This window comes from Netta rufina, assembly GCF_964035555.1.
Source record: "Netta rufina genome assembly, chromosome: 26".
NCBI lineage: Eukaryota > Metazoa > Chordata > Aves > Anseriformes > Anatidae > Netta > Netta rufina.
This window is the reverse complement of record NC_140150.1, coordinates 4,326,844-4,353,111: the sequence shown is the minus strand read 5'-3', so window position 1 is coordinate 4,353,111 and position 26,268 is coordinate 4,326,844. Positions and strand designations below refer to the sequence as shown.

The 26,268-nt window shown below is 59.8% G+C and overlaps 1 protein-coding gene across 1 annotated transcript; it reads left to right on the top strand.

Annotated features, from left to right (window-relative positions):
• Positions 1-6,418: 6,418 nt before the first annotated feature.
• NUAK2 (NUAK family kinase 2) lies at positions 6,419-16,446 on the top strand (the record flags this gene model as incomplete). The annotated part of the gene is made up of 7 exons (XM_084301949.1): positions 6,419-6,622; positions 11,668-11,788; positions 12,849-13,000; positions 13,708-13,773; positions 14,817-14,936; positions 15,080-15,212; positions 15,311-16,446. The coding sequence occupies 7 exons, from the start codon at positions 6,419-6,421 to the stop codon at positions 16,444-16,446; spliced, it is 1,932 nt and encodes a 643-aa protein (XP_084158075.1).
• Positions 16,447-26,268: the final 9,822 nt, after the last annotated feature.

Below are 26,268 nucleotides of genomic sequence, written 5' to 3'. Positions count from 1 at the left end.
AGCACATCTGAAGGATCTGGCAAGCGACACGATGTGAAAAGGCTGATAAACGTCTCCTGCAGTGCTTCAGCTCCCATGAACGGGCACTGCCTCCGAGCCCAAGCACCTTGCCATAGCTGGGACAAGGCTGGATTCTGCTCCCCAGCCCTCCAAGCAGGCAGTCTGTAATGCTGCTGCTCTGTGCCAATGCCTCTGTGGCCGAATCCTGCTTTTGCTCCCACTGCTGCAGCTCCCTGAGCTCCTCTGAACCTCTCCAGCTTGGATGGCCGCAGAGTTTCTCTCCCCAGACGCCTGTTGCATCTTCTCAGCGGGTGATGGCACTCCCACCTCTGACACCGATACCCGATGGATCCCATTGTGCCTGGAGGGCCAAGGCAAAGCCTTAGCCGGGGGGTCAAGCCCAGCAATCAGTCCGGGGGCCTTGAATTGCAATTACCAGCTGCCCCGGGGTGAGTTTTGGTGGCTGCTGGGGGCAAGATAAGCCCCTCTGTCCTCCCGGGCAGCTCAGCAGCGGTGTCCCACGGGGCGCAGGGCACTGCGGGTTGGGTTTGTCCCGCATGACACCAGCGCTGCACATACCTGCTGATCACCTCCGGCAGGTGCTGCAGGTGTGAGCAGCACAGATCTCGGGGAAGCAGCTGCCTGAGCTCACCCACTGCACCCGCTCGGTGAGCAGCAGACACGCAGCAGGTCGGAGCGCACCGGCCCCAGGTGCTCGTTCCTCCGTGCTTCATTCCAGGGGAGCATCCACGGCCGCTCCTGCTCACAGATCAGAGGGTTTGTGGCCTCAGCTGGCTGGTGCCGCCCTGGTTTGTCAGGCAGGGCTTCCCAAGGCCAGCTGAAAGCAAACTGCAGTCAGTGCTCCTTGTTCAGGGGCAGGGAATTCAATGAAATGTCCACCTCGTCTCGTATCGTGAGGGTTGCTGATGTCTGTCTGACACCGAGAACCAATTTAGATGCCAGTTCAGGAGCGGGCACACTTAGACTTCAGCACAGAAGCCCTGCTGATGACAAAGCAGTTGGCTGGGATTGGCCTTTAAATTGGTGCAACTGCTGTGGGTGGTGGTGCAGAAGGAATCGTTTAGAAATAGTGCAAACAAATACAACATAACTGGGTTACGACCCAGCTTCCTTTCCAGAATTTGTAGTAAATTTGACCTGTTTTGGAGAAATGTTGACGGCAGTCTTGAGAATGGATTGGGAATTGTCTGCAGTACCTTTTTTTTTTAATATCTGTATTACCACTTACAGTGACTTGCATTGAAATGGGCTCACGCATCCGTACGCTGAGTGCTTTTAACCACTCATTGTAGCACCGTTTATTACTGCTCAGTAGCAGGACTGTCAAACAGCTCCTCCTGCTTCTGGGGAGCTTCAAAAAGCTCCGCTTCAGCCCTCCTGACCTGCCCAGCCACCAGGCAGCACAGCACCGTGCCCACCGGGCAGCACAGCACCATGCCCAGCAGTCGCAGTGGGCACGGTTCTGTGCGCGCCCTTATCTGCAACCCAGCTGAGCCCTTGTAATTTTCCAGCTCCTAACGGGGCTCAGCAAATCATGTAGCCGGCTGCTGTCGTGTCCTCGGCTGAACTCTGGATACTCGAAGTCGTGCTCGCTGGAAGCCAGGCTTTTCAGCACCGGCGCTGAGGGCTGTTCCAGCACGGCAGCGGAGCGGTCCGGTCGCTGATTGCTGCCCGACTCTCCTGCCAACGAGCATCGCTGCTCATTGTCCCCAAGCAGCCTTTGTCTGCATAAACAGGAAATTTCTTTAAAGCAACCTCTAATATATCTGGTCGCAGAGCAGAAATAGCTCCTGTTCCTTGTCACAGTCCCACAACAGCCCCACGCTGTTCGGCTGGCCCCGGTGGTCAGCGGGAGCTGCTCCTTGGGGTGAATGCTCCCCTTGCTCCCCTTCCCAAAAGGGGACCCAGTATGAGGGTTTTGTGAATGCTACCATACAGCTACAGCTGTGAATTTCTCTTCATTTGGAAAGGAACAGAGCTCCTCCATGCTGCTGGAGCTGCAGCAGCACTGGGAGGCACCGGGGCCATCTGTCATTGTCACCGTGGTGCCCTGCGCTGTCCCGGCCCTGTCGCCTTCCCAGCCCTGCTGAGACAAAGCCTCTCCGTCGGCATCCGCCCGCACTGGAGAGGATATTGAGTCACTGCCGTGAAATACAAATGCTTCCTGCACCAAAAATTCAGGCTCCAGCTTTTAGGGGGAGTTTGCTTTTTTTGTTTTTGTAAGTGCCCCGGGGTTTCTGCAGCTCCATGAGCTGCCCAGGCTCGGGCGATCCCTGCCGCAGCCTTTCAGGGCTGTTCTTGGGCACACAGCGCAGCCTGGCCCCGTACAATCTGTGCAGTATTATAGAAGAACCTGTGAGAAAAATAATCATTTTGCGATTATATTTTCTCTCCTTGCTGTGGGGAGCTTGCACGTGCTGGTGTGTGCGCCAAACTCCCAGTAACTGCGTTAGAATGATCTAGTTGTATATATGCAGGAAGAAAGCAAAACCTGGGGAATTGCTCCAAAATGGCAAACCCAGGAGAAAATTGTGTTCGGGCTGCTGCTCAGCCCTTGTCCCTGCTTGTCTGGGGTTTCCAGAAGTGGAGGTTCAGCAGCAGGGCTAGGAGGTACTGCGGTGGTTGAACTACAGGGGCTGCATTGATCAGGGCTTGCCATTTTGGTTTTTATTCACAAACTTTCTAATTAGAGTTTAATTCAGACCACTGCACATCTCTCACCTCTACCAGTTTCTAGGGTAAATACCACATAACAACAAAAACCATGTCACCACCTGAAAACGTGATTAAAGCACAAAGATAAGTTTGTATTTTGAAGCGGCTGGTTCCTGGCCTCTGTGATTCCCATGCTGAAACCAGCGGGTCACTGACTTTGGGCCACTCGTTCTGCAAAGGAGACTGGGCAACGAGGCATTGTGGCCATCCATGGCCTGCTTTGATAAGGAGCGAAGAGGAAACCAAATCCAGGCACCCCTGCAACCCTGGAGTGACTGCACCAGCTCGCTGCCCCAAACCAGCTCGCCCCTGCCTTGCTCTTTGCCTCTTCTCCGTGTGCCTCACCAGCCAAACGACTACACGCAGAGCTGCCTGGTGATGCTGTTTTCTCTGCCCTGCCCAGCTGGATGAGACCCCAGCTGTGCTTTCTGCTGTCATGCCTCATCTTTGACTGCTGCACATGTGCTTATCTCGGGGGCTGCCCGCAGCAGGGAGCTCGTGGCCGCTCGCCACCCCCTGCCCGTGCTGGAGGTGATAAGGAGAGGTGGCAGGACCCGGCCGCCCGAGCAGCGAGAGCCTTATCGGGCTGATGGAGCTGGGCAAAATGATCCTAAAAAGCAGCCAGCTGGAGCACAAACCCTTCCCACCGAGGGGTTATCGAGAGGGATCACCGGGAAAAATGAGCTGAGCTTGACACCGAGTGGAGGGCTGAAGGGTGTCTGCAGGCTGCCTTAATCCCAGGCAGCTGCAGAAATGTGGGTTGCAGAGGTGGCCTGTGCTGTAATCATTGCGTTTGATAGGCCATAAATTACTTTCCCAAAGGCTCCCATTGCTGCTTAATGTGTTTCCCTTCTTCTGCTGATGGATGGGGCACCCAGTGGGGAAGATCAGAGCAAAAATCGCTTCCTTGGTGTTTTCAGGGGAGGAATGGGTTTCACACCTGCCTGAGCACTACCCAGCAGAGGGTGAGGAATGCTGCCAGCCTGGAAGACCGCTAAGCAGAGGTGATCATCTGCCTCTTTGTCCTCTTTGGCATTTTAATGCCTGGCAGGACCCTTCCTTTCCCTTTTGGTGGGCTTGCTGCCACAAGCGTGTCCTCTGGGGCATGTTTGTCCCCTTAGCAGCTCACAGAGGTGAGCAGAGCCTGTGTGCACCAAGCCCAATGGCAGAGCCACAGGTTTGGACCACGACAGGGATGCTTTTAGTAGAGAGATAACGCTGCAACATTTATATAAAATTAAGAAATAATAACAATAAAAGAATAGGAGGCTGGAGGAGAACAAAGCTTCTGTCCTTACAAAGCGTCAGGCTGATCAGGCTAGCTTTGGGGAGGTTTCCCTGACACGGAGCCAAATCCCCTGTTGACTTTCACGTTGGTGTTAGCAGATGCTTGGTTACAAAGCAGAAACCACCTTTAGGATGGCTGCGGCTGGGGGCAGGGGGTTTTCTGCGGGTTTCCCCGCTGCTGAGGAAGCAGCACTACCACTGCCACTCACTGCTGCAGCGCAGGATCCTTATCAGTGGATTCCAGCAGACTTAGATCTGTGTCCCTTGACATTTCCATTAAAAAAGGCTTCCTGAGGTAGTCTGGAACAAAAGCATACCTAAGCTTATGTGTCAGTGACTGCACGGAAAATCACAGAGAAGAATTCCTCCGGTAGAAACAGAAAGAGAAGCAAGCCCGACAGACACTTCATTTCCTTTCATCGCAGGGAAAGCCTCTGGAAGGCATCCTTATAAATCAAGAAGAGCAATAAGCATGTGCTCAAAGCTAAATGCGTGCTCGAGTGCTTCTTGGGCTGGTGGGCTCAACCCCGAGCGATCCCGCAGCCGCCGGGGGATGGCTCCGTAGGCAGCGGCGTGGGCTGGCCGTGTCCGGGAGCCACGGCAGCTTTCATCCCAGCCCCAGGAACTCGCCTGCCTTGCTGCAACAAGGCCTGCTCCTTCCCCTGCCACCCTTCTGCAATCTCTGGGCTGTGCCTGAACAGGATCCTATCTGTTTACTTTGACATTGAAATTACAGCAGTTTGGTTAATCTCTTCTCCGCCTTGTTTATCTCCCCTTTGGGCCCTGCTCGCTACCTTCAGATTGAAAAGCAGCTCCTGTTACGGGCACAGTGAATAATTCAGCAGTGCAGCCCTGCTGTGGTATCTCAGGACATCCCCCAGCCCCCCGTGCCGTGGGGGATAACTGATGGTAAAGCAGGCAGCCGGCTTTGCCCACGGGTTGCTGTGTGGGGCAGGTTCATGGTGGAGAGGATGCAGGACACTGCAAAAACTTGGCCATCCCCAAAATCTTGTGCACAACAGAGCCACGCAGCCACAAGATACAAGAAACCTCTGTGTCCTCACTCTGCCTCCATGGTATCTAACCTGGAGCCCGTTGAGCGGTGAGGTTGATCCCCGGCGGGGATGAGCAGGAGCCCAGTGCACGGCTTTGCCCCACGACCTGGGCTCCAGCCGTGCACGGGACCTCTGCCGGGGTCTCACCCTGCTGTTGCCGAGGCACGGCCGCTATCTCTGTGCTCGGGGGCCCAGAGCCTGCAGCAGGGGGCTGGCTGAGCTCATCCCCTGGCTGCACGCTCCAGCCCCTGCCCTGCCTCACCCCGTCTGCCCCAGACCGCTGGAAGCGGTGGGAAAATCCAGGTCGGAGCACGGGGATGAGTAATGCCGCGGTTATCTGCCGCTTTGATCGATCCACTGTGTCCTCGCACATGCCAGAGCTGGGCAAAGAGCTTTTGTTTTGGCTGCTTTGGGAAATCGCTGCATTCTTTTAATATCTCCAAACAAAGATTTACCACAGGGGCGAGAAGACCACACGGGGAGGTGCTGCAGGGTTAACCAGAAACGTCCGTGAAATGTTTTTTTTGCGTGGGAGCACTGGGGCAGGAGGCAGCCATGTCCCCCATTTATTTATTTTATTATTTTTATTTTTAGTTGTTTTTTATTATTTTTATTTTTTAATTTTATTTTTTTATTATTTTTAATTTTATTTTTATTATTTATTTTTATTTTTACTTTTATTTTTGTTTTTACTTTTTACTTTTATTTTTATTTTTACTTTTATTTTTATTTTTACTTTTATTTTCGTTTTCGGAGAGAGTGCTGGGTGCACTGGGGCTCCTTGCAGCAAACCCTATCCACCTGCCTGTGTCTGTCTGTCTGTCTGTCCGTCCATCCATCCCCGTGTCCCCGCACCCCCCGGTGCGAGCCCCCCCCAGCTTTGCCCCGCATCCTCCCTGCACCCCCTTGGCCCTCCTTTGGGTGCGAGCATCTCCCCGCAGCACCCTCCCCAAACCCTCCATCCCCAGCCCCCAGCCTCCCCATTTCCCCCCCCGGGCTCTGCAGCACCCACTTCGCATCCCTCCCTCAATTCCCCCCCCCCTTCCACAACCCTCCCTGAGGGGGCTGCCTCTGCTCCCCCTCCCCAAATCCCCCCCCTACACCTTACAGCTGCGCCCCCCGGCTCCGGGGGCTCCCCTTTTACCCCATCCCTACCCGACCCCATCCCCGGTCCCCCCCAAATTTCTCCTCCCGCCCCCTTTCTGCACCGAGGGCCGGGCGGGGCGGGCGGGAGGGCGGCCAATGGGTGCGGGGGGGGGCGCGGCCGGCGGGGCCGCCCCGCATTTAGCGGCGGGGCCGGGCTGGAGCCGAGCCGGGCTGAGCCGGGACAGGAGCTGGGAATGGAGCGGGTGGCGGGGTCGGGGGGTGCCCCGCAGCCGGGGGGGCTCGGCAGGTCGCCGCCACCGCCCCCCCCTCTTAAGAAACAAGCGGTGAAGCGGCACCACCACAAGCACAACCTCAAGCACCGCTACGAGTTCCTGGAGACGCTGGGGAAAGGCACCTACGGCAAGGTGAAGAAGGCTCGGGAGCGCTCCGGCAGGCTGGTAAGAGCTGTTCCTGTCCCCCCCCACACCCCCTGCATGCCCCCCATCCCGAGCATTACCCCCCCCCCCAAGCATCCTTCCCTCATCCAGCCCCACTTTTCCCCTGCGGATAACCGGGGGGCAGCGGTGGTGCAGCCCCCCCATGGCTCGGAGAGGGGACAGGAGCCACCCAAGGGTGCTGGGGGGCAGCCCCCAGGGACCTCGTTTCCCCCCCCCATTTTCTTCCTCCTCCTCCTCTTCCTCCTGCAGCCCCTCGCCCACTTGACCGGGGTGCTGAGAGGGGCAGGCAGTGGTGGAGAGCAAACACTGCTCTCCAGTCTCAAGGGCTTTCCCCTTCCTCTTGCCCTGGTTTTGGGGTGGCGATGGGATGTGTTGACTCTGCAGCCGTGTGTGAGCAGAGCCCCAAGGGTCTGCGTGGAAGCAGGGCTGGCAGAATCCCCCCTTGGAGCCCCCTTCCCCAAATCTTCCCTTTGGTGCCCCAAAGCTGGGGGCTGGAGGGAGCTGGGGGGCACTGCCCTGTGAAAATGGGGTGCTGCTGGCTCTGGCAGCCCTGGCCTTGGGCAGGCTGCAGGTGTTCAAAGGGCAAAGCTGGCGGTGCTTTCCCTGCCTCATTTCAGCCCTGAGCACCCTACGCCGCAGGGTGAGACCTGGAAAAAGCACTCAGCCCCCAACCCAACCATCTCAGCACCACGGGTGGGCAGTGAGAGCCCCCCCAAGGTGCCCTGAGCACAAAAGGGGTGCGGGTTCAGATCTCTAGCATGCCACTGAGGCACGTCGAGGAAAACAACTGTAAATCGGAGAGGTTTTCGTGTAACGCAACAGCTCTTAATTAAATCAGGCTTGCTGTTCCCATTAGCCTATCTGGTTCTGAAGGCGCTGCTGTTCTGCTGCATAATCAGGGCCTTGAAATGCGGCTCCCACCCACTGGCCTGGGAGGATCCCTTCCTTTGGGATGGGTGAGAAGTCTTGGCTTTCCCTTTCTGCCCCTAACTAACAAAGCTTCTGCGGGGAATCTTTGAACTGCCGGAGCTCACCTAGCTGCGGAAGCCCCTTAGGACAGGGACTTGTTTGTCTGGTACCATAAGTCTGTTATGATGCAAATTAAATACACAGACCAATGCCTCTTCAATAAATTCCAGAGATAGTCAAGGGCTCGACTAACTAGTACTGCAGCAAGCTGGCCGTGTAGGAACAGGAGGCTTAACCACAAATCTCTCCTCTTCCCACAAATTCTTTCTCGCACCACTCAGCGTTTCCGGACCTGTTTAATCTTCAAGCTTATCCCGAGCCGGGTCATTATTTGCTCCTTCTCTAAGTGGCTTTCACTTCCTAAACGGCGAGGTGTGAGAGCAGGTACTGCTGCCTCCTGCCACCCCTCGCGGGTCCCACGGTACCGGCTGGGGCTGTAAGGCTGGAGCTGCTCCACGCAGGGCTCTGGCTGATCAGGAGCTGCCTCTGTCAGATGCACTGAATGCTGAACCATCTCGTTATACTGCCTAGCTGTCTTTTTTCCCCTTTTCCTTCTGAATTTTAACCTGCCTGGTCTTAGCTCAGAGCAAAGTGTGTCTAACCAGCTGGTGGGCTGCAGGGACCAGGCTTCATCAGCCAGACTTTTTTTTGTGGGGGTTCTGTGATCATTCTTTGTCTCAAGGTCTTGTTTTCTGGCTAGAAATCCTTTAGCTGAAATGGTGTTTGTGCCTTTTGATGGATCCTTCTGAGCGCCCTCCCCACTCCTTAGAAAAAACTTCTGTACCCCAGAAATGTTGAGCAGGTGGGGAAAGAATTGTTGTTGTTTTTTTTTTTTTTTCTTCCTTCCCGTACCTCTTGGTTTTGGTTTGAAGACTCAGTAATGCGTGGTGCAAACTGGCTCCTGCACCTGTTTGCATGGCAGCATCTGGCCTTTTTTTTTTTTCCCTCCCTGCCTGCCGTTCCTTCCCCAGCCCTGGCCCGCAGCCAAGTCAAATAGAAATCAAATAGAAACCGGGACCTCCTGTGGGACGGGCTGGCGGTGTCAGAAACGGATCTGGGGGCTTGCGTGGTGTCGAGTGGAAGGCAGCACCTGGAATATTCCGAGGCGGCGAAGCCTCCTTTGATCTGCTGTAAGGGGCGAGCCCCGGTCCCTTCCGTAGCGGGTTGTAATCCATATTTCATGGCGCGTGAAACGCTGCACTTGCAATCTGGAACAACTTCTGAAGGGCTGCCTGGGGTTGTAGCTTAATGCATCTTCCAGCAGCTGCTGAGAATACCTGTTCTGCCCTCCCCCCCCCCCCCCCCCCCCCCCCCAAAAAAAAAAAAAACTTTTTAAATTAGAAGCCTTTTTGACTTGGAAAGTACTTTTTGTTCTCCAGGCTCCTGCAGCGGGAGTTCTGGGGGCTGTTTGCTGCAGGGAATTTTTATCATATAGCATCGGTGGTGGAGGGAGGGTGTAGGCTGCATTGCTGCCTGTCCCTGAAGCTCCTGGTCCTAATCTCAAGGGTGCCTTCCCCTTTCTTAGAGGGAATCCTCTTCTGCCAGCCCTGTTAGGTAAGGGGAAATCTTGGGACAAAGCTGCTGCCCAGTACCTCTGGGGAAGGACAAGAAAACCAAGGGATTAACCTCCCCAGCAGGGATTGACAGGTGGATAAATCATCCCACCCTAAAGGGTCGGTTCAGTCTCTGTCGCATGAGATGTGGGCCCTAACAGTGGCTTTTCCTTGCTGTGTTATCCCCGTTATGGCTGCAGGGCTGAGCAGCACTCATCCTGCTGGTGCTGCAGCCTCGGCGGTCACTGCTCTGAGTACAGCCAGGGGCATCTCCTCGGGCTTCCCTTGCTTGCAGCCACTTTGCCTTTTGCCAGACAGTGAGTCTTGCTCTAAGGCCTGGCTCAGAGTTTGCATTTCAGTCAGCAACGTGCTGCATGCACCCCAAAATGCTCGGGCTATTTTGCAGGGCTGGGTGCTGAGGTTTTTAGGGGGAGCTGAATCGAGTGGGCCAACGGAGAGGGCAGCAGGCTGGCTCCCTGCGTTCTGCAGGGGGTCAGGTAATCAGGGGCTGGAGCAAAAATCGTTAAACTTTAACCTGCTAGCGTAGCGCAAAGGTCACGGGGAAGAATACCTGGGTTTCAAGAAGCTATTAAGTGCCCTCAGTATTGCTTTGTGCGGGGTTATTGAACCTCTCCTGGTCAGAGTCCATTCTGCTTGTGTGCTTGCCACCAGCCTCAGCTGCTGCAGGGGACAAACCTGCCCTGGCCTGAAGCCCCAGAGATGTTCTCCAGGGCCAAAAGGGACTCGACCAGCCCATGTCCTGCATGCCTGTCCGAGCCCTTAAAGCTGGTGTGAGCTCCAAGACGCAGCTGTGGCAGCTGAGATCTCGCTGCTTCAGCACCTGGGGGCTCGCTGAGTGTGAGATGGGCTCTGCTCAGAGCAGCTGTATTGGAAAATATTGCTTGGGCAGCGTCAGGTGGGCACTTTGTGGTGGCAAAAAAGGTGGAAATGCGACATAGCAGCAAGTCAGGGTGGAAAAAGTCTGCTCGATGCATGGAGGTTGTGCAGCTCTCCCAGTACTGCTTGCTGGGGGTGCTGGGAAGGAGCAGGGCTTCCTGACCTTGGTGGGCTGGGGGTCTCACAGCAGGGTTTGGGGCTCCCCTAAAGGAGAGGGGGACGAGGCCACGTGCACGTCTCGCAGCTGTGAGCGTGGGCTGGGGCCGCTGGGTGTCTGCGGCCCCTCTGCGCGTTGCTGGGAGACCCAGCGTGGGTCCCTTCAGGATTAACGCTGTTCCGCATTCTTGTCTGGTACAAGAAAAGAGGTTCTGCTGGATTCAGTTGTAAATTCAGCCCTGGGACCACATTGTCTCTCCCCAGCCCTTTTGAAAAAGGATTAGAAGGCATCTATTCTCCAGCACTTTCTCTCCTTTCCCCTCCCCTTTCGGTTTCCTTGTTGAGGATAACTGGGAAACCCAAGCGAAAGGGGTCCCCGGCCGGCTGCAGCGCTTTCTGGGCGGGATCTGCTCCTTAACACCAAACTTTCCCTTCCCTCTACGTAATCACCTCCTCGAAACAAACATTCGTGATGAAAACAAAACCTGTTTTTTCCATTTCCGTGACCCTAAGGAGCTGTCGTTATCTCCCCGGTCATGTGTGCCGGTCACATTCCTCTGGCCACAGTCCAGCAGCATCTGCAGCCTAGGACCTGGTTCCCGTAAGCCACTCAAACAGAGGAGAAATTAGCAGTGCTGCCTACCCAGGGGGCTTGGAGCTGCTCTTGTGGGGGATGAGCAGCCCCTGTATGCTCAGCACCAGGGCTTGGAAGCTGTAAAACCCTCACAGCTGAAGCTGGCTGCTAAGCTGCTCCTGTGGAGAGGTGATGCCCTTGGATAGTGCACGGCTGTGTGGGGAGCTGGGCTGCTCATCCCTTGTGTTGTGGTTTAACCCGACCGGCAGCTAAACACCACGCAGCCGTTCGCTCACCCTCCCCCCTCCCTCTCTGGGACAGGGGAGAGAAATGGAAAGTGAAGCCCGTGAGTTGAGATAAAGACAGTTTAATAAGACAGGAAAAGAAAAAAAAAAATAACAAAAATAATAATAACAATAATAATAATGATGATACAATGGGGATAATACGAAAGTAATAATAGTATGTACAAACAAGTGATGCACAATGCAATTGCTCACCACCCGCTGACCGATGCCCAGCCTAACCCCGAGCAGTCCGGCCCCCTCCCCCCGGCTAGCCACCCCTATATATTGTTTAGCATGACGTCAGATGGTATGGAATACCCCTTTGGCTAGTTTGGGTCACCTGTCCTGGGTCTGTCCCCTCCCAGCTCTTACTGCACCCCCCAGCCTGCCCGTTGGCAGGACAGAGCAAAGGCTGAGATGTCCTTGGCTTAGTATAAGCACTGCTCTGCAACAATTAAAGCATCGGGGTGTTATCAGCACTCTTCTCATTCTAAGCCAAAACACAGCATTAAAGAGCCCCTTCCCAAAAGAGGGGGCTCCCCCTCTGTAGGGGGCTGTGGTGTCCTCTCCTGGCATCTGGGTGACCACTGTGTGTGTGTTTGTCTGCAGGTGGCCATCAAGTCCATCCGGAAAGACAAAATCAAGGATGAGCAGGACCTTGTCCACATCCGGAGAGAGATCGAGATCATGTCGTCCCTCAACCACCCCCACATCATTGCTGTCCATGAAGGTGAGCCCCCCTGCCACCCCCTTTCCTTTCCAGCCGCTTCCCTGACCTCCCCAGCAGCCCTGGCAGGGGCAGTGCCTCCCCTGCTCCTGCCCCGCTGCTCTTTGGGGAATTACCAGCTCCAGAACCTGCCCCGTGCCCTCCCGCACACCCTGGGAGTTTGTGTGGTCTTTAAGAGCCTGGCACCGTAGCGGTGGCAATCCCTGCGGTGGAAATCCCCGTGGCTCTGCTCTCAGCCCGGGGCAGGAGCTAACCTCAGTGCTGGAGCCCTTCCCTTTCCTTCCCCTGGGGCCCAGCAAAACCAAACCACGGTGCCCGTATCGCTCCCCGTGCCGCTCGCTGGGCTCTGCTCTGTGGCAGGGGCTGGGCTCTGCTCCCAGGCTGTCAGGACAATGCCAGAGCAGCCGAAAGGCAGCTCCTCGAGCTCCAGACACGATCAGATTTGGAGCGAGCCTCCGACTGGGTCAGGCTTTGCTCAAACCCGAGCGCTTTGGCAGCGAGCCCAGCGTGCGCAGGGTTTATCGCGGTGTGCCCGGTGCGTGCGTGCGGCCGGTGCTGGGCTGCTGCCACCTGGGTGGTGTACGTGAGGTATCCAGAGCCCTGTTGTCCTCCCAACAACAGCACGCTGCCGGGCAGCTCGTGTGCTGTTTGTGAGGGCTGAGTCACTCTGGGTGCAGGAATTCAGGAGCAGTGAGGTAGCTGCCCCCAAACAAGGGGGAAAACGCGCCCTGTGGGGCATGGCAAGCCCACCCGGCTGTGCCTTTGACCCCTTCCCTCTAAGTAAGGAGGGAAGCTTCTGTTTAGGGAAGAATGGGGTGTCCCAGCCTCCTCCTGGAGGATCAGAGCCTGTCCCTGTATGAGCTGCAGGAGGCCCCTTGGGTAGCTCTGGCCATCCCCATCCGACCCCAGAGCAGCACAAACCCAACACCTGGTCTGCAAACCAGAGCGAGGGGGACAAGCAACGTGTTGGGGTCAAGTCGGGGCTTCTGGGACCAGCTGAAGTCCCTCGGCTCCACGCATCCCCCCCTGATGCCCTGTGCTTCCCCTCCCCGCCTGTGCGCAGTGTTTGAGAACAGCAGCAAGATCGTCATCGTGATGGAGTACGCCAGCAAGGGGGACCTCTACGACTACATCAGCGAGCGGCAGCGGCTGTCGGAGCAGGAGGCACGCCACTTCTTCCGCCAGGTCGTGTCGGCCGTCTACTACTGCCACAAGGTGCGTGGGGGGCCGTGTTCCTGCGGGGGATTTTCGGGGCAGGGCAGCTCCCCTGGGCTCGGCACCGCTGCGTCAGAGGTGCTGGAGCTGTGGCAGGGATGCTCTGCGCGGGGCTGGGAGGTGGGGGCAGCTCGCCCGCCTTTCTTGGGAAGTGGGGTTAACCCTGCCCCTTATCTGCAGGGTGTGGAGGCCCTTGGGAAGTGCCCCAGCAGCGTTTTGGGAAGGCTCAGCCTCGCCGAGCGGCTGCTGCGCCGTCGGGCTGACTAACCCCGCTGGTGGCACCAAACCCTGGCCCGCCCAGGGCTGTGTGCGAGGGCTGCGGGCCCAGCCCTGGGTCACCACCTCGGCAGCAATGGGAGGCTGCAGGGTGCCTCCTGAGCCCGGAGCACCTCGGGGTGCTGCTTGGGCAGGTCCCAGCAGAGCTCAGAGCTGGGCTCGCACTGGGGAGTGGGACCCAGTGGGTGCAGGAGCCTGGTGCGGGGTGCTGGCATGTGGGAAAAGCCCTGCTGGTAGCACCCGGGTCGGGACGTGGCTTCCAGCTCATCCTCGACTACAAACCTGGGGTTATTTCCTGATATCTCACCGCCGTGACTTGGGTCAACGCCCGAGCAGTCACTGGTGAGCCCGTGGGTGAACGGCAGTGACCTCCCCATCCCTTCCCTTCCTCCAACACTGTGAGCTGAGCCTGGCTCTGCCTTCCCTTGCAGAATGGGATCGTGCACAGAGACCTGAAGCTGGAGAACATCCTCCTGGATGCCAATGGGAACATCAAGGTGAGGGGCTGCGGGGTCTGGCCACGCTTTGGGGTTTTGCCCAGCTGAGGGCTGGGAGGGATGCTGCCCAATTTGGGGGCTGAGGAGCAACTTGGTTTCCTGTGCTGCTCCTGCCCCATCCCTTGCAGGTGTCTCTGGGGCCAGGGGGAGCAGGGCAGCAGGGCTGGGGGTGGCTGTGACACCCTGTATGCCCTGGGGCACCCGGTCCCCACCTCCCTGGGGAAGCTCTGCTGGCCCACAGGCTGCTGTGATCGCCTGTGCTTTGCTTGCCATGGTTTGAGGCAGCCAGCCCGAGAGATGGGGACCAGGAGGGCTCCCAAATCCCCCTTTTGGCTGCCAGGGCAGAGGTTGCAGAGGCAGAGCCCGAGCTCCAGCTGCTAAAGCCACCAGGGTTTGTTTGGCAGCTGATAAGAGGGCAAAGTCTGAGTGCCGAGCTCCAACCCAGGCAGGCTGGGTGGGACGGCTCCCAGTGCAAGTCCTGCTTCCAGTAAGCACGGAGTGGGGCAGCTGGGCCCTGCTGATCCTGGTGGTGCTGCTCCTTTTGTGCCTGCCTCCCTGGAGATGAAAGGGCTGGGTGTTAGCTCTAGTGGTAACCCCGTGAGCAGGGACTGTACCTTCTGCTCGCTGAGAAGTGGCATGTAATGGGCACAATGAACGGCTGCGTGCCAGCTTTTGGGGCAGAGGAGGAGAGAAGCAGCCTCTCGTGGCCGTGATCGAGTTGGAGCAGAGCCCTGCGATGCTCCCTCTGAGCACAGCTGCCCCTGCTCGTGGTGTGGGGGTGATGGGGCTGGAGGGGCAGAGCTGGGAGCAGGAGGCTGCGGTGAGCTTGCTTGGAGGAGGAACAGGGCAGGGGGGAAAGCTTGGGATGCTGCCCTCCCCAGGGACATCAGGAGGGTGCCCAAAGTGAGGGCAAGACCCAGGGTGACAAGGGAGGGGGACTGGTTTCTGCCAAGCCCAGAGCTGGAGAGCTCCCTGATGGCAGGGGGAGCAGCACAGCCACCTGAACCTTGCTGCATGCTAACGGCCTTATCTTCCCTCTCCAGATCGCAGATTTTGGCCTGTCCAACGTTTACCAGCAGGACAAGTTCCTGCAGACCTACTGCGGCAGCCCTCTCTACGCATCTCCCGAAATCATCAACGGGCGGCCCTACAAGGGCCCGGAGGTACGTTGTGCCCCCCAGGGGGGTCTGGGGTGGGTGTGTGAGCCCTGTCCTGCGCCCCAGGAGCTGCTGTGAGCCTCTGGCTGGGTGGTGGGGGGTGGCCTGGTCCTGCTGCCCCCCTCCAGGGTCACCTCTCCCTGCGGCAGGTGGACAGCTGGTCCCTCGGCGTTCTCCTCTACATCCTGGTGCACGGCACGATGCCGTTCGACGGCCACGACTACAAGACTCTGGTCAAGCAGATCACGAGCGGGGACTACCGGGAGCCCACCAAGCTGTCAGGTAGGCAGCCCCCTGCCCCCCTGTGTGGTTTTTCCCCCCACCCCGTCCTAGCTCTGTGCTCGGCTGGTGCCTGACCTGCCTTTTTCCCCCCGCCCCAGATGCCTGCGGGCTGATCCGGTGGATGCTGATGGTGAACCCCGAGCGCCGCGCCACCATCGAGGACATCGCCACGCACTGGTGGGTCAACTGGGGCTACCGAGTGCCCCTCGGGGAGCAGGAGATGCTGCGGGAGAGCGAGTCCCCCCTGGCCACGGTGGCGGAGTGGCTGCGGCGCTCCTCCCGGCCCCTCTTCGAGAACAGCTCCAAGGTGCGCTGCTTCTTCAAGCAGCACATCCCCGGCGTGGCCCTGGAGCGGCAGCGCTCGCTCAAGAAGTCCAAGAAGGAGAACGACGTCTCCCACGTGCTGCAGGAGGCGGCTCAGGCCCCCGAGAACCCCTCCAAGTCCATCCTCAAGCGGCCCAAGGGCATCCTGAAGAAGAGGAACTCCTGCGAACAGAAGGTGCCCGGCCCTCCACCAGCAGCTCCTGCGGGAGAGGTGATGAAGAGCGAGGATGGAGAAGCGGCTGCCGTGGCTCTGATCCACATCCTGTCCCCAGAGGCACTGGCTGGCAGCGAGGGCAGCGTCGTCGTCCCCGCGGTTGTGCCCAAGAAGGGAATCCTAAAAAAGCCCCCGAAGAGGGAGTCGGGCTATTACTCATCCCTGGAGTGCTGCGAGTCCGGGGATGTTCTGGACACAGGGAGCTTGGACCTTGATGGGAGCGTGTTTGCCGACAGCCCCTCTTCAGATCAGCCCCCCCCCAGCCTCCCCTCTGGCCGAAAAGGCATCCTCAAGCACAGCAGCAAGTACTCCCCCAGCAGCACCGAGCCAGGCGCCCCCCCGGGGCAGGGCTTTGGGTGTTTCAGCGAGGTGTCCCTGCCCAGAGCCCCCCTAGCCCCCCGCGCCCGCCCGGCCAGCGCGGTGAGCGAGGACAGCATCCTCTCCACCGAGTCCTTTGACCAGCTCGACCTGCCCACCCGTGTCTCCCCCGGCGGCGTGGGCATGCGGGGCTGCGTCTCCGCCGACAGCCTCCTGCGGCTGGAGGAGGAGGAGGTGGATGAAGGGTGCCGGCTGCGCCGCTGGACCATGACGCACTGCCCCAGCCCCCTGGGGGAGAGCCGCTTCTCCCTGGAGAGCTGTGACAATGTCACCGAGGCTTATCGGCACGCGGTGGCCATCGGCATCAAGCTGAGCTGAGGACACCCTGTGGCCACCCCACGTGTCCCCGTCGGGCTCCCCTGAGCCCGGGGTGGCTGCTGCTGCTGCCCCGTGCCCCACGTATTTATTTTGGAGGCGCTGGGATGCGCAGGGAGGGAGCCGTGGCGGCTGCGGGACGCTGGAGGGGCTGCAGTGTGGGGAGGGGGATGGCCTGGGCGCATCTCCAGGGGAGGGGATATAATGGGACCAGAGCCCTGAGCTGCTCCAACAGCCCCCCTGGGGTCTGGGGGTGCTCCAGGAGCCAGCTCAGCAGCACTTTGGGTGATCGGGTTCCTCCCTGCCGCCCAGGCAGGTTCATCTCATGGGAGGGAAGGAGCTGGGGGGGTGGGATTTTTTTTTTCTTTGCACTGTTTTTTGTGTTTTTTTTTTGTTTTTTTTTTTTTTGGCTGCACAAGATAACGGATAGGGCAGGTGATATACCTCAACCAAGCTAGAGATGTAGCAGGGTGCTGGCAGGAGGCTGAGAGGTGCCGTCCAGGCTTTTTTGGGGATTGCTGGTAACAGGGTCCAGCTCCAGCCCTTCCCTCTCCTGCCCTGAGAAACCCAACTGGAATAATGCACGTGCTTTGATGCTGTGGGCCTGGGCCTCATCCTGCACACAGAAGGGGAAAACCCTGGCTCTGCAGGAAACCTGGGTCTGGCTGAGGCCAAAACCACAGCCTGAAAATGTGCTCTGATGCCAATTTTTAATGTTGAAAGGAGAAAAGAAAAAAAAAAAAAAAAAAAGAGGTGCCTCTTGTAAGGCACTGCTTTATTTATTGCCTCTTGTCTGAGGTTAATGTTTAACTTCAACAGCACTGGATTTGTCTGGCTCAGAAACAGCCACCCAATTTATTTTTTTTGGGGGGGGGGCAGAGGTGTTTGGGCTGTGCTCCTGTGCTGCGAGTCAAAGCTCTGCAGCCTCTGCCGTGTTTGCTGGCCGTTTCCCTTCCCCTTCCTACAACCTAAACCATTAAATTAAAAGCAAAAGGTGGATGCTGGCTGTTGTCTTGATTGTTCTTCCCCTGCCTTGTGGCTGGGGGGTGCTCAAAGGTGACCCTCGGCATTTCTCCCCCCGGCGCTGTGGGGTGCTGAGCCCCTGCCGGGGGGGAGAACCCAGCTCCCTCCTGCTTTCACGATGCTGTACAGCTGTGGAGCAGCTTCAGCAGCAGGATCTGGCCCTGGAGAGCAGAATCCCATCTCCCTGTGCCTGCAGGTGCCATCTGTAACAGGGCACAGCATCTCGAGTTCCTTTGGGGAGGTCTCCTCTCTGCCCCTTTCTTCCCCAGCTTCCTTTGTCCCCTTCTGCTGCAGCACAAAGTGCTTTTATTGCTCTCCAAAGCACTGTAACAATTCCCCTTTCCACCCCAGTAAATAGGAGATATTTCAGGTCCCTGCCACGGGGGGGGGGGGCTGCGTGCCAGGCCCCTGCTGAAGCCATGGGGGGCACGCTGCGCTCTGCCCCCCGCCGTGCATTCCCCGCGTGCTTCCAGGCCCATTAAGGACCAGCAGAGAGCTTAAACCAGTGTTGGGCCAGCCAGGGCAAAGTCCTATCGCTCCCTGCCTGCCAAGGGCCCGCAGCACCCATGGGTGCGAGGGCAGAGCCCCTCGCAATGCCAGGAGCGCCCCGAGGCAGGATTTGAGCAGCCGTTTGTGGGTTTGGTTTCTGGAGCATCCCTGGGTGCTGCCGTCCCGTTGCAGGGCTGCGAGGAGAGGTTGGCGTGGTGCTTTCAGAGCTGGGCTCAGCTCTGGCACCCTTGGGTGTGCACCACAGGGACCTGAGCCGTGCTGTTCAGGGCTTTCATCCCAAGCAGCCACAACTTATTTGAACCCCCCAGCTCCCCCCTCCTGCCTCCCAGGCTCCTGGGAGCTCCCTGGCAAAGCCCCCTCCCCAGCTGCACGTGGGCGAGGGGCTCAGCACCTTTCCCACAGTGCTGGCCCTGCAGATTTACACAATTAGCGTCAGCTTTCCCTGCCCCTGTCAGGGGGGGTTACGTGGGTGAAGCCAGCCCACAGCGAGCACCACGGCGGTGGGATGCAGCCTGGCCCCCTTCCTGCTGTCATTTTTAGGGGTCCTGGCTTCTTACCAGGGCAGTCGGTGCAGCCCCTGCTCAGGAATGGGTGCCGCAGACCTTTCTGAGGATTTTTTTCTAGGATTTTCCATCGGGTGCTGGGCTTGGGGTCCCCCACGGCTGGATGCGCTGCGCCCTGCCCCAGCCCCCAGCAGCACCCCCAGCTCCTCTGGGGCTGCCGTGGGAGCCACGAACCCGTGCAACATCCACGAGCATCCACAGGGTCCGGGGGGGCTAAGAAAGGGGAGAAAAGGGTGTTGGGGTGCAGGGGGGGCAGCAAGTGGCCCCTGCATCTCCTGGCCGTGCCGTGCCCAGGAGCGGCGCTGCCGGCGTGAGTCAGCCCTGGCCCCATCCTGCCCGGGCTTGTGCCGGGAGCCCGGATGCACAGAGCCCAAATTTGGGGCTCAGATCAACCCCGGGGGGACACGGCATGGGAGGAGAGCCTCGTGCCCTGCCGGGTGCTGGGCCCCCCCCCGGAACAGCCCGCAGCTGAAGCACGTCGCCCCTCGGGCAGGGCTGGCAGAAAACCCCGTGGGTTTTCCTATCAGCTTCCTGCTGTCATCGCCCAAACTCTTCCGACAAAGCCTCGCCGCCGCTCTTTCTCACCAAAATCTCCTATTTTGTTGTCTGTTTTTTTTTTGTTTTTTTTTTTTCCTCCCCCCCTCAGGTTTCCTGCTCTGGTGATCCTGCCTGTCTGACGCATCGCGGGCCTGGAGCCAGATATTTCTGAGTCGTGGAGCAGCGATGAGTGCCAGAACAATTAACACAACAAAGTTGAGACGTTTCTTTTGCATACGATGCTTTCAAAGTGGTGCTTTTTATAAAAAGGTGCCTCCGATATTACCTGTTTGATTGCTGGATTTCTTTGAAGATCAGAAGAGAAGAAATCCCCACATGAAAGCCCTCCTGTTTTCAAGGGCACTCGGCTGCAGCCTGGAGCGGCCGGAAAAAAAAAAGGGAGAAAGCAAAAAAAGGGAGAAAGCAAGAAAGGGAGAAAACTTTGATCCCACTCCCCAGGAGCGCAGGGAATGGTGCAGCTCTGTGGCCTTTATTCAACTCATCCCACCCCGAGACCTAAAAATGTGACCCCAGACCCTGCTGGGGCCCAGGAGCGGAGGTGCAGGGGGGATGTCCCCAAGCAGGGTGCCCCATGGTCCCCAGGCTGTGCTGAAGGAGGAGGGGGTGCAGGGGGTCCAGGGCAGGGTGCTTGGCTCTGCTGGCACTGCTGGAGCTCAGCATGCAGCAGGGGGGCTGCCTGGCTGTCCCCTTCCCTTTCACACCCATAATTTGTGGGGTTCTCCCCCGGCATCGTGCCTGCCTCTGGCTCTCCCCTCACCCCCACCATCAGCTGATGGGACGCAGAAACTGCTCGTGGGACCTGCAAACCAGACAGCGTGCAGCCTGCCCGTCCCTTGCTGAGCTTGGGGGAGCCCGGGCACGGCTGTAGGGACAGCCACCATACAGCAACGAAACCCCAAAAGCTTCTCAAACCCTTCCTGCGTGCGCAAAGCAGGCGCAGGAGGCGCAGAGCTGGCGGGGCTCCCGCGTGGATGCGGCGAACGAGCTGCTCTGGCTCAACCGCCCGGCTGCTGCGGGGCCGTGTCCCAGCCCGGTGCTGTCTCGCTGCCAGGCTGCCACCCCAGCCGGCTGAGCCGCTTTTTCAGGGCGCAGCTCCTTGCGAAAAGCAGCCCAGGTGAGGATGGAGCCCGTTTTTCCGGAGGCGGCGGCTTTGGGTTCGGGCTCAGCGCCGCTCACACGCAGGGCAGCGCTCCCAGCCGGGTGGGGAACCTGCTCCGGGGAACTTCTAACGTGGCAGGGGCGTCCCAGCCCATGCAAAACGGCGTTCTAGCCTATGCAAACACCGTCAGCAAGAACCGGGGCTCCCGGCAGCTCCGCGGTGGGTCCTGCAGGTAGATGGGTATCAGCGGCCCCGTTTCACACCCGGGGGAATCGGAGTCCCACAGTTACTCGGGTGCCTGAAGATGCAAAGCGGTGCCTAGCTGGATCCGCCGAGCTGCCTTGCTTGGCTGGGCACCAGCCTCCCAAATCTGGGACCCAGAGCTGCAGCCCTTCCCCAAAAACCTGTCCGGGTGCTTCTTTGCATGGGTAGGCGACCAGACGGGCTGGGAACCCCCCTCCCCTGCAGTTCCCGCAGCCCCGCTCTCCTTCCCCTGCGAGACAAGGGCTGAGCTCCCTCAAGCCAGGACGGGCACCCCGTGGTGCTGGGGGGTGGCCTGGCCAGGCTGTGCCTTCCCCCTGCACATTGGGACCATGCCCAACCAGAGGGATGCCTGCCCGGGCTGTCCCGGTGCTGCAGGGGTGCCATCGTGGTGCCATAGAGGTGGCAGAAGGTGCTGCGCCCCTCGGTGTCCCCAGGGCCACCTGAGTCACTGCAGTGTCACGGCTTCGCCCCAGATGTGCCCCATCCGTGGGAGATGCTCTGAGAGTGGCCAAAGGGTCGGAGGGGGGTGGCTGTGGTGGGGCAGGGTGCCCAGGGACACGGGGATGGGGATGGGGATGGGGACAGCAGAGCTGCCGGAGAGCCTCCAGGGGAAACGTGACCCTGAGCCTTCTCCTTGTAGTAGTCGTGTCCTGTGAGAGCCACCTCTGCCACTTTTCTGTGTCCCACAGGCATCTCATCGGGCAGAGCCATGATGAGAGGGGCAAAGCAGCTCCGCTTCCACCTGCAGAGCTCCTGCCCGCGGGACTTGCCAGCCCTGAAGCCTGGGAAAGCTGTAGGATTTGCATCGCCAGCGGGAAGCGGAGCAGGCAGAGCTGGGCGCAGCGGTGTTGGTGAGGGCACAGCAGCAGGGGGATGGCAGCAGCAGCCCCAGCCCTCAGCTCCTCGCCCCTGCTCCACCCCTCAGCGGGCAAGGGGCAGCACAGAGCACGGAGCCCCCTCTCCCACCTCCCAGCGAGCAGCTCCAGCATGCCCCGGCCGACCTGCGGGTCCCGGTGGCCCCCAGGGATCTGCAGCATCAATTATTTCTCTAATCTTATCTCGCTGTCTCTCTCTCACTTTCTCTTGTGTGCCTTTCTCTCCCTGCCTTCCCCTCCCTCCGCTGTACTTTGTACCCTCCCTCCAGCCCTGCTTCCCCCCCTCCAGCCCTCTCTTTGATCCTAGGAAGAAGCAATTGATCCTTCTTATCTTTATTGTGGTAGAGACATTCCCAGCACTGCCCTTAATTAAATTCCTTTTCATTTGCTTCCCTACGCCTTTCTTTCCCCCAACCCCAGAAATGGATTTATTATTAAATGCACAATTAAATCCTCAGATTGGCCGTGAGCCTAAGAGGGGCCAGATCCTGCAGGGCTGTGCCCAGCACCACGGTGCTCACTGGGGCACAGTCCCGGTGCTTTCCCCGTGCTCTCCATCCTCAGGCACGGGCTGCTGGGTCTGCATCACCTCCAGAGCTCGGTGTCACCAGGAGCTGCCCCGTGGCGAGGCCGACGGGTGCCAAAATGACTTTTGGGCAGCCCGCAGGTGATGTGCAGCCGGGCCCCAGCCTCCAGCCGAGGGCAGCAGCTCCAGGAGGCTGAAAGTGGCAGCCTGCAGGGTGATGGCAGCGCCTGGAGGGGATTTGCTCACCCCTCTGCCGAGCAGCACCGCCTGCCTTGCCCCAGAGCCCGAGGACAGATTGCAACAGGCTGGAACGCAGCCGGTTCCCGGCACGGCACCAGGGTTACGGCGTGGGCAGGCGGCACCGGAGCTCAGCTCCCACCGGGGCTGCCTGCCCGCCGCCCCCGCCGGCGGCTGCATGAGCTCACGGTGAGATTTGGGGCTCACAGGTTGAGGTTTTCACTGCGGTGACTCAGAGGAAATGGGGCTTTGCCGAGCGCTTTTGGCTCCCGGCGCCAGCAGCGGATCCCTCCCCGCCGCTGCCCCATTCCCCTCGCTCCCTGCCCTCTGTCCCCCAGCACGGGACGGGCACCCCGATGCACTGGGGATGCTTGAAAGAGAAATCCCCGAGTGGGCGGCAGGGGAGGAATGCGGGCTGAGCAGCGAGCCCCCCGCAGCCCCCGGCCTTTGTGGCTTTTTTTTTTGATGTTTGGTCCCCTCGCCGCCCGCGCAGGTGCGAGCGATAGATCAGGGCGGCGGAGAAGAAAGGGAGAGGAAGCCCGCAAACTTCACAGGCTGGGAATTCAAAGCTTTTATGGTTATTGTCCCCTCTCCCCGGCTGCGGGAAAGCCGAGAGGGGCCGCAGGTGGGAGAAGGAAGAAATCCCCCAGCGCTGAGCGGGCGAGGGCAGCAGGATGGGGGCGAGGGCAGCAGCACAGAGCCACAGGCAGCTGGGATCTCCCATTCCCGAAGCCTTGGTGGGTGCTGGCCACGGTGGCGTTGTCACCAGCACGGTGGCAGTGTCACCAGCCGTGCCACTGGTGTCACTGGCCACCAACACCAGGATGAGACCCGAGCGCCCCAGCCCGCTGCCGGTGGCTCCCCTGCGCCCCGCTTGAAGCCTTTCCGCTCGGAAATTTTTCCTCCAGACACTTTGACCTCGGGGGGAAGGAGGTGGGGGGGAGTGAGTATTTTTCATGTAGATCAGGCGAAATTCCCCCGGAGACAGCGCAGGAATGCGAGGCATGTTATCCTTGGTACCAGCTCTTTTCTTTTTTTTACAGCCTAAGCTTGGCCAAGCCAGCGGGCAGGGGGAGGGGACGTCTGGGGTCCCGCCGTCTTTCCCATTGCTGATTGCCAGCTGCCCCCGGCCCCCCTCCTCCTCCTTTTTCTCCTCCTCCTCCTCGGGAGGAAGGCTCCTGAGCCAGGCAAAGCCACCAAGTCCCCCTGTGCTGGGGTGGCACAAGTCAGGGCGAGGCAACGCCAGCGGCATCCCGAAACACAGGGCGAGCGCCTCGGGTGCTCGGCAGGTCCCAGCACGAGGGAGCAGCCTCCGGTGTGGTTTCGGGCACTCCTTGGGCACGCAGAGAAGCACCCGGAGCAGCAGGGATCCCGTGGGGACCTTTGGGAGCTCCATAATACTTGAAATTGTCCAATACTTGATTTTATTCTCCAAGGTTTGTGCGGCTGGAAACCTGGTGAGAGAAATCAGCGCCTCGTCCATCTCCATTAAGTGCCGTTACCCCTTGGATCCCCCCAAAATTTTGTGCCATTGCCTCTCGCCAGCTCGCCATGCCGACCACAGGAGGCAGAGCGCGGCACCAAGCCCTGCCCGAGCACCCACACAACAGGGCTGAGCACCCCAGGGTGCCTTTGGGTGGCACAGGTGACATGAGGGCTGCAAACCCGCCCCGAGCGGGGAGCAGAGGGGAAGGCTGCAGCCCAAGGAAGGAGCTGATCCAGGTGGAGGGGAGGACACCCTGGCTCCGGGGCGGTGCTCGCCCCATGGGGTCCCCGTTTTTGGCAGCTGGGGCTCGGCTGGGCCCCCGCTGCCCCCTCCTCCCACCCTCAGAGCAGCCTGGGAGCCCAGCTGCAGCTATTACATAAAACGCAATTAGCAAGGCGGGCGAGGGAGGCCTGAATGGCATTAAGGAATTCCTCCCGGGCTGACGTCAAAGCTTCACCTCTCCTCCCGCCGGCACAAAGGGGGCCGTTATGAGCCCAGCCCCAATGCCCGCTCGGAGAATGCGATTCCCCGGGGAGCTGCGGGCTGCACATCGCCCTGGGCATCGTCCCTGTGACCGGCACCGATGTCACCAGCAGTGCCTGGCTCCTGCGCAGCATTTCCTGGCTCCTGCCTCCCCCATGCTGGGCAGGGGAAGGTGCCAGCAGGCCCCGGGGGCCAGCAGAGCAGGGATTTGGCCAGCACCCAAAGGTGGAGGACGGGGGGATGCTGAGGGGGCAGCGGGGATGTCCCAGCCCCTGGGTCCTGCTGCTCCCTGAAGGGGGTGGTGTGGAAGTGGGGAGCAGCCCAGGCAGCTGGGGATGGGATGTCTCAGAGGTCCTGAAATTCCCCTGGGGACAGTGGGGGCAGAAAGCAGCGGGGAGGACCTGCTGGAATTTGGGGACAGGGAGGTGACGGCCCTGGAGAGTTTGTGGCTTTGCTCCGGGCCACTTTGGCCGAGCACACGGCTGGTGCCAGGCAGTGAGAGGTGATGGGGATGATGCTGGCTCTGTCCCAGTTCCCTGCTGGCCCCAGCAAGTGCCCGGAGATGGTTCCTAGAAGCCCCCAGCTCACCCCAAACCACACAGCAGCCTGCTGGGGGGGCTTTTCTCCAGGCCAGCGGCCGCACCCTCGGCGGTAGCACCCATCCAGCGGGTGCCTTCCCCTGGGAGCTGTGGGCACACCCTGTTGGGACCCCACTTTGCAGGTTCAGCTGCTGCCGAGCTCTCAGGAGGTGGCCACATCCAGGACACAGCGCCGCGATGCCCCAAGTTGGCCCAGGCTCCACCAGTGCCAGCCGAGGTGAGGGGATGCAGCTCCCACCCCTAAAACCGCATCCATTTAGCCCTACTGCGGGCAGGAAGGGGTTCACGGGCTAATTTGGGTCAGGTTCCATCCCCCCCAGCCCCAGCACCCTTGGGTGGGTGCCCTCCCAATGCGTCCCCCCCCCCCTCCAGCCTCTGGTCTCTGGGCTGCTGCCAGGGGCCCCCCTGTGGCTGCAGCCCCCGGAGCCCCCCCCAGGGCCCTGAGCGGAGCCCCCGGGGGGGAGCGGGGAGGGCAGGGGGCAGTGAGCATCCTGCAGGGGGCTGCGTCCCCCCGGGGTGCTGGGGCACAGCCACGCGGGCAAGGGAGCTGGTCTTGGAGAGCTCGGACCTGAAAAGTTCAATTATTCACTTTTTTTTTTCCCTTTTTTTTTTTTTTCCAGGTAATTAGTGGTGCCCTGGTGCTGAGGCAACCCTGATGGGGTGCACAGCCGGGCTGGGTGCTGGGTACCACTGCCCGTGTGGGATGGGATATGGGATGGGACGGGGCAGGAGCCAGGAAGACGCACCTGGTGGGCGCAGGGCACGGGAGAAACACTGCATGGGAATGGGGAGCGGGGGGCAAAAGCCTTGGGGGGCTGCTAAAACACCTGGAAGGCACAAAGGGGAGGTGAATGGGGACAGCCCGAGCTGGTGGTGGATCAGAGATGCGACGCCCTTTGGCAGCGGGGTGTTTCGGGGAAGATAACGCCTCCTCCCCATCTCCACCTCTCGTTTACGCTGCTTCCCCCTGCCCTGCTCCCTGGTTGTGTCGCAAAGCCCGGGGCTGCAGGGACACTGAGGCACAGGTGGTGGCCTCCTGGGCTCCCTTCCAGCATCGACCCCGAGCCGATGGCTTTGCAGAACCTGGGGAAAGGGCAGGCTGCCCAGCCCCGTGCCCACCAACAGCTCTGGGTGCTCACACGAAGCCCGCGGCGACGTGACCGCTCGCTCCAGCGAGGATGTGCCCAGGGTGTCCCCTGCAGGAGGTGTCTGCGTGCTCTCTGCGTGTCCCCTGCCCATGTGGGCTCCGTACCAAGCCCGTGCCACCCCTGGAAGCCCTTCCAGCAGGCGCAGGGGATGCCTGGCAGCGGGGTTTATCCCCCAGCCACAGGCACCGTGGGACCCCCGCCGCCCCGCCGCTGCCTCCTCCCCGCCGTGTTTGCTCAGCTGCAGCTCAGCTCCAATCGCTGTCTTCCCAGGTCAACAAAAGCAGCTGAACCCCAACCTGCTGCTGGGTTCAGAGCACACCAGGCTGACCTCCCAGCACAGCTCTCCTCCAGCCTCGCTCCCCTCCCCTTCTCTCCTTGTGGACGCGCTGAGCTGGGGCCCACCGGGTGGCCAAAACGCTCCCAGGGGTGCCGGCGCCGGAGGGGATGCAGCCAC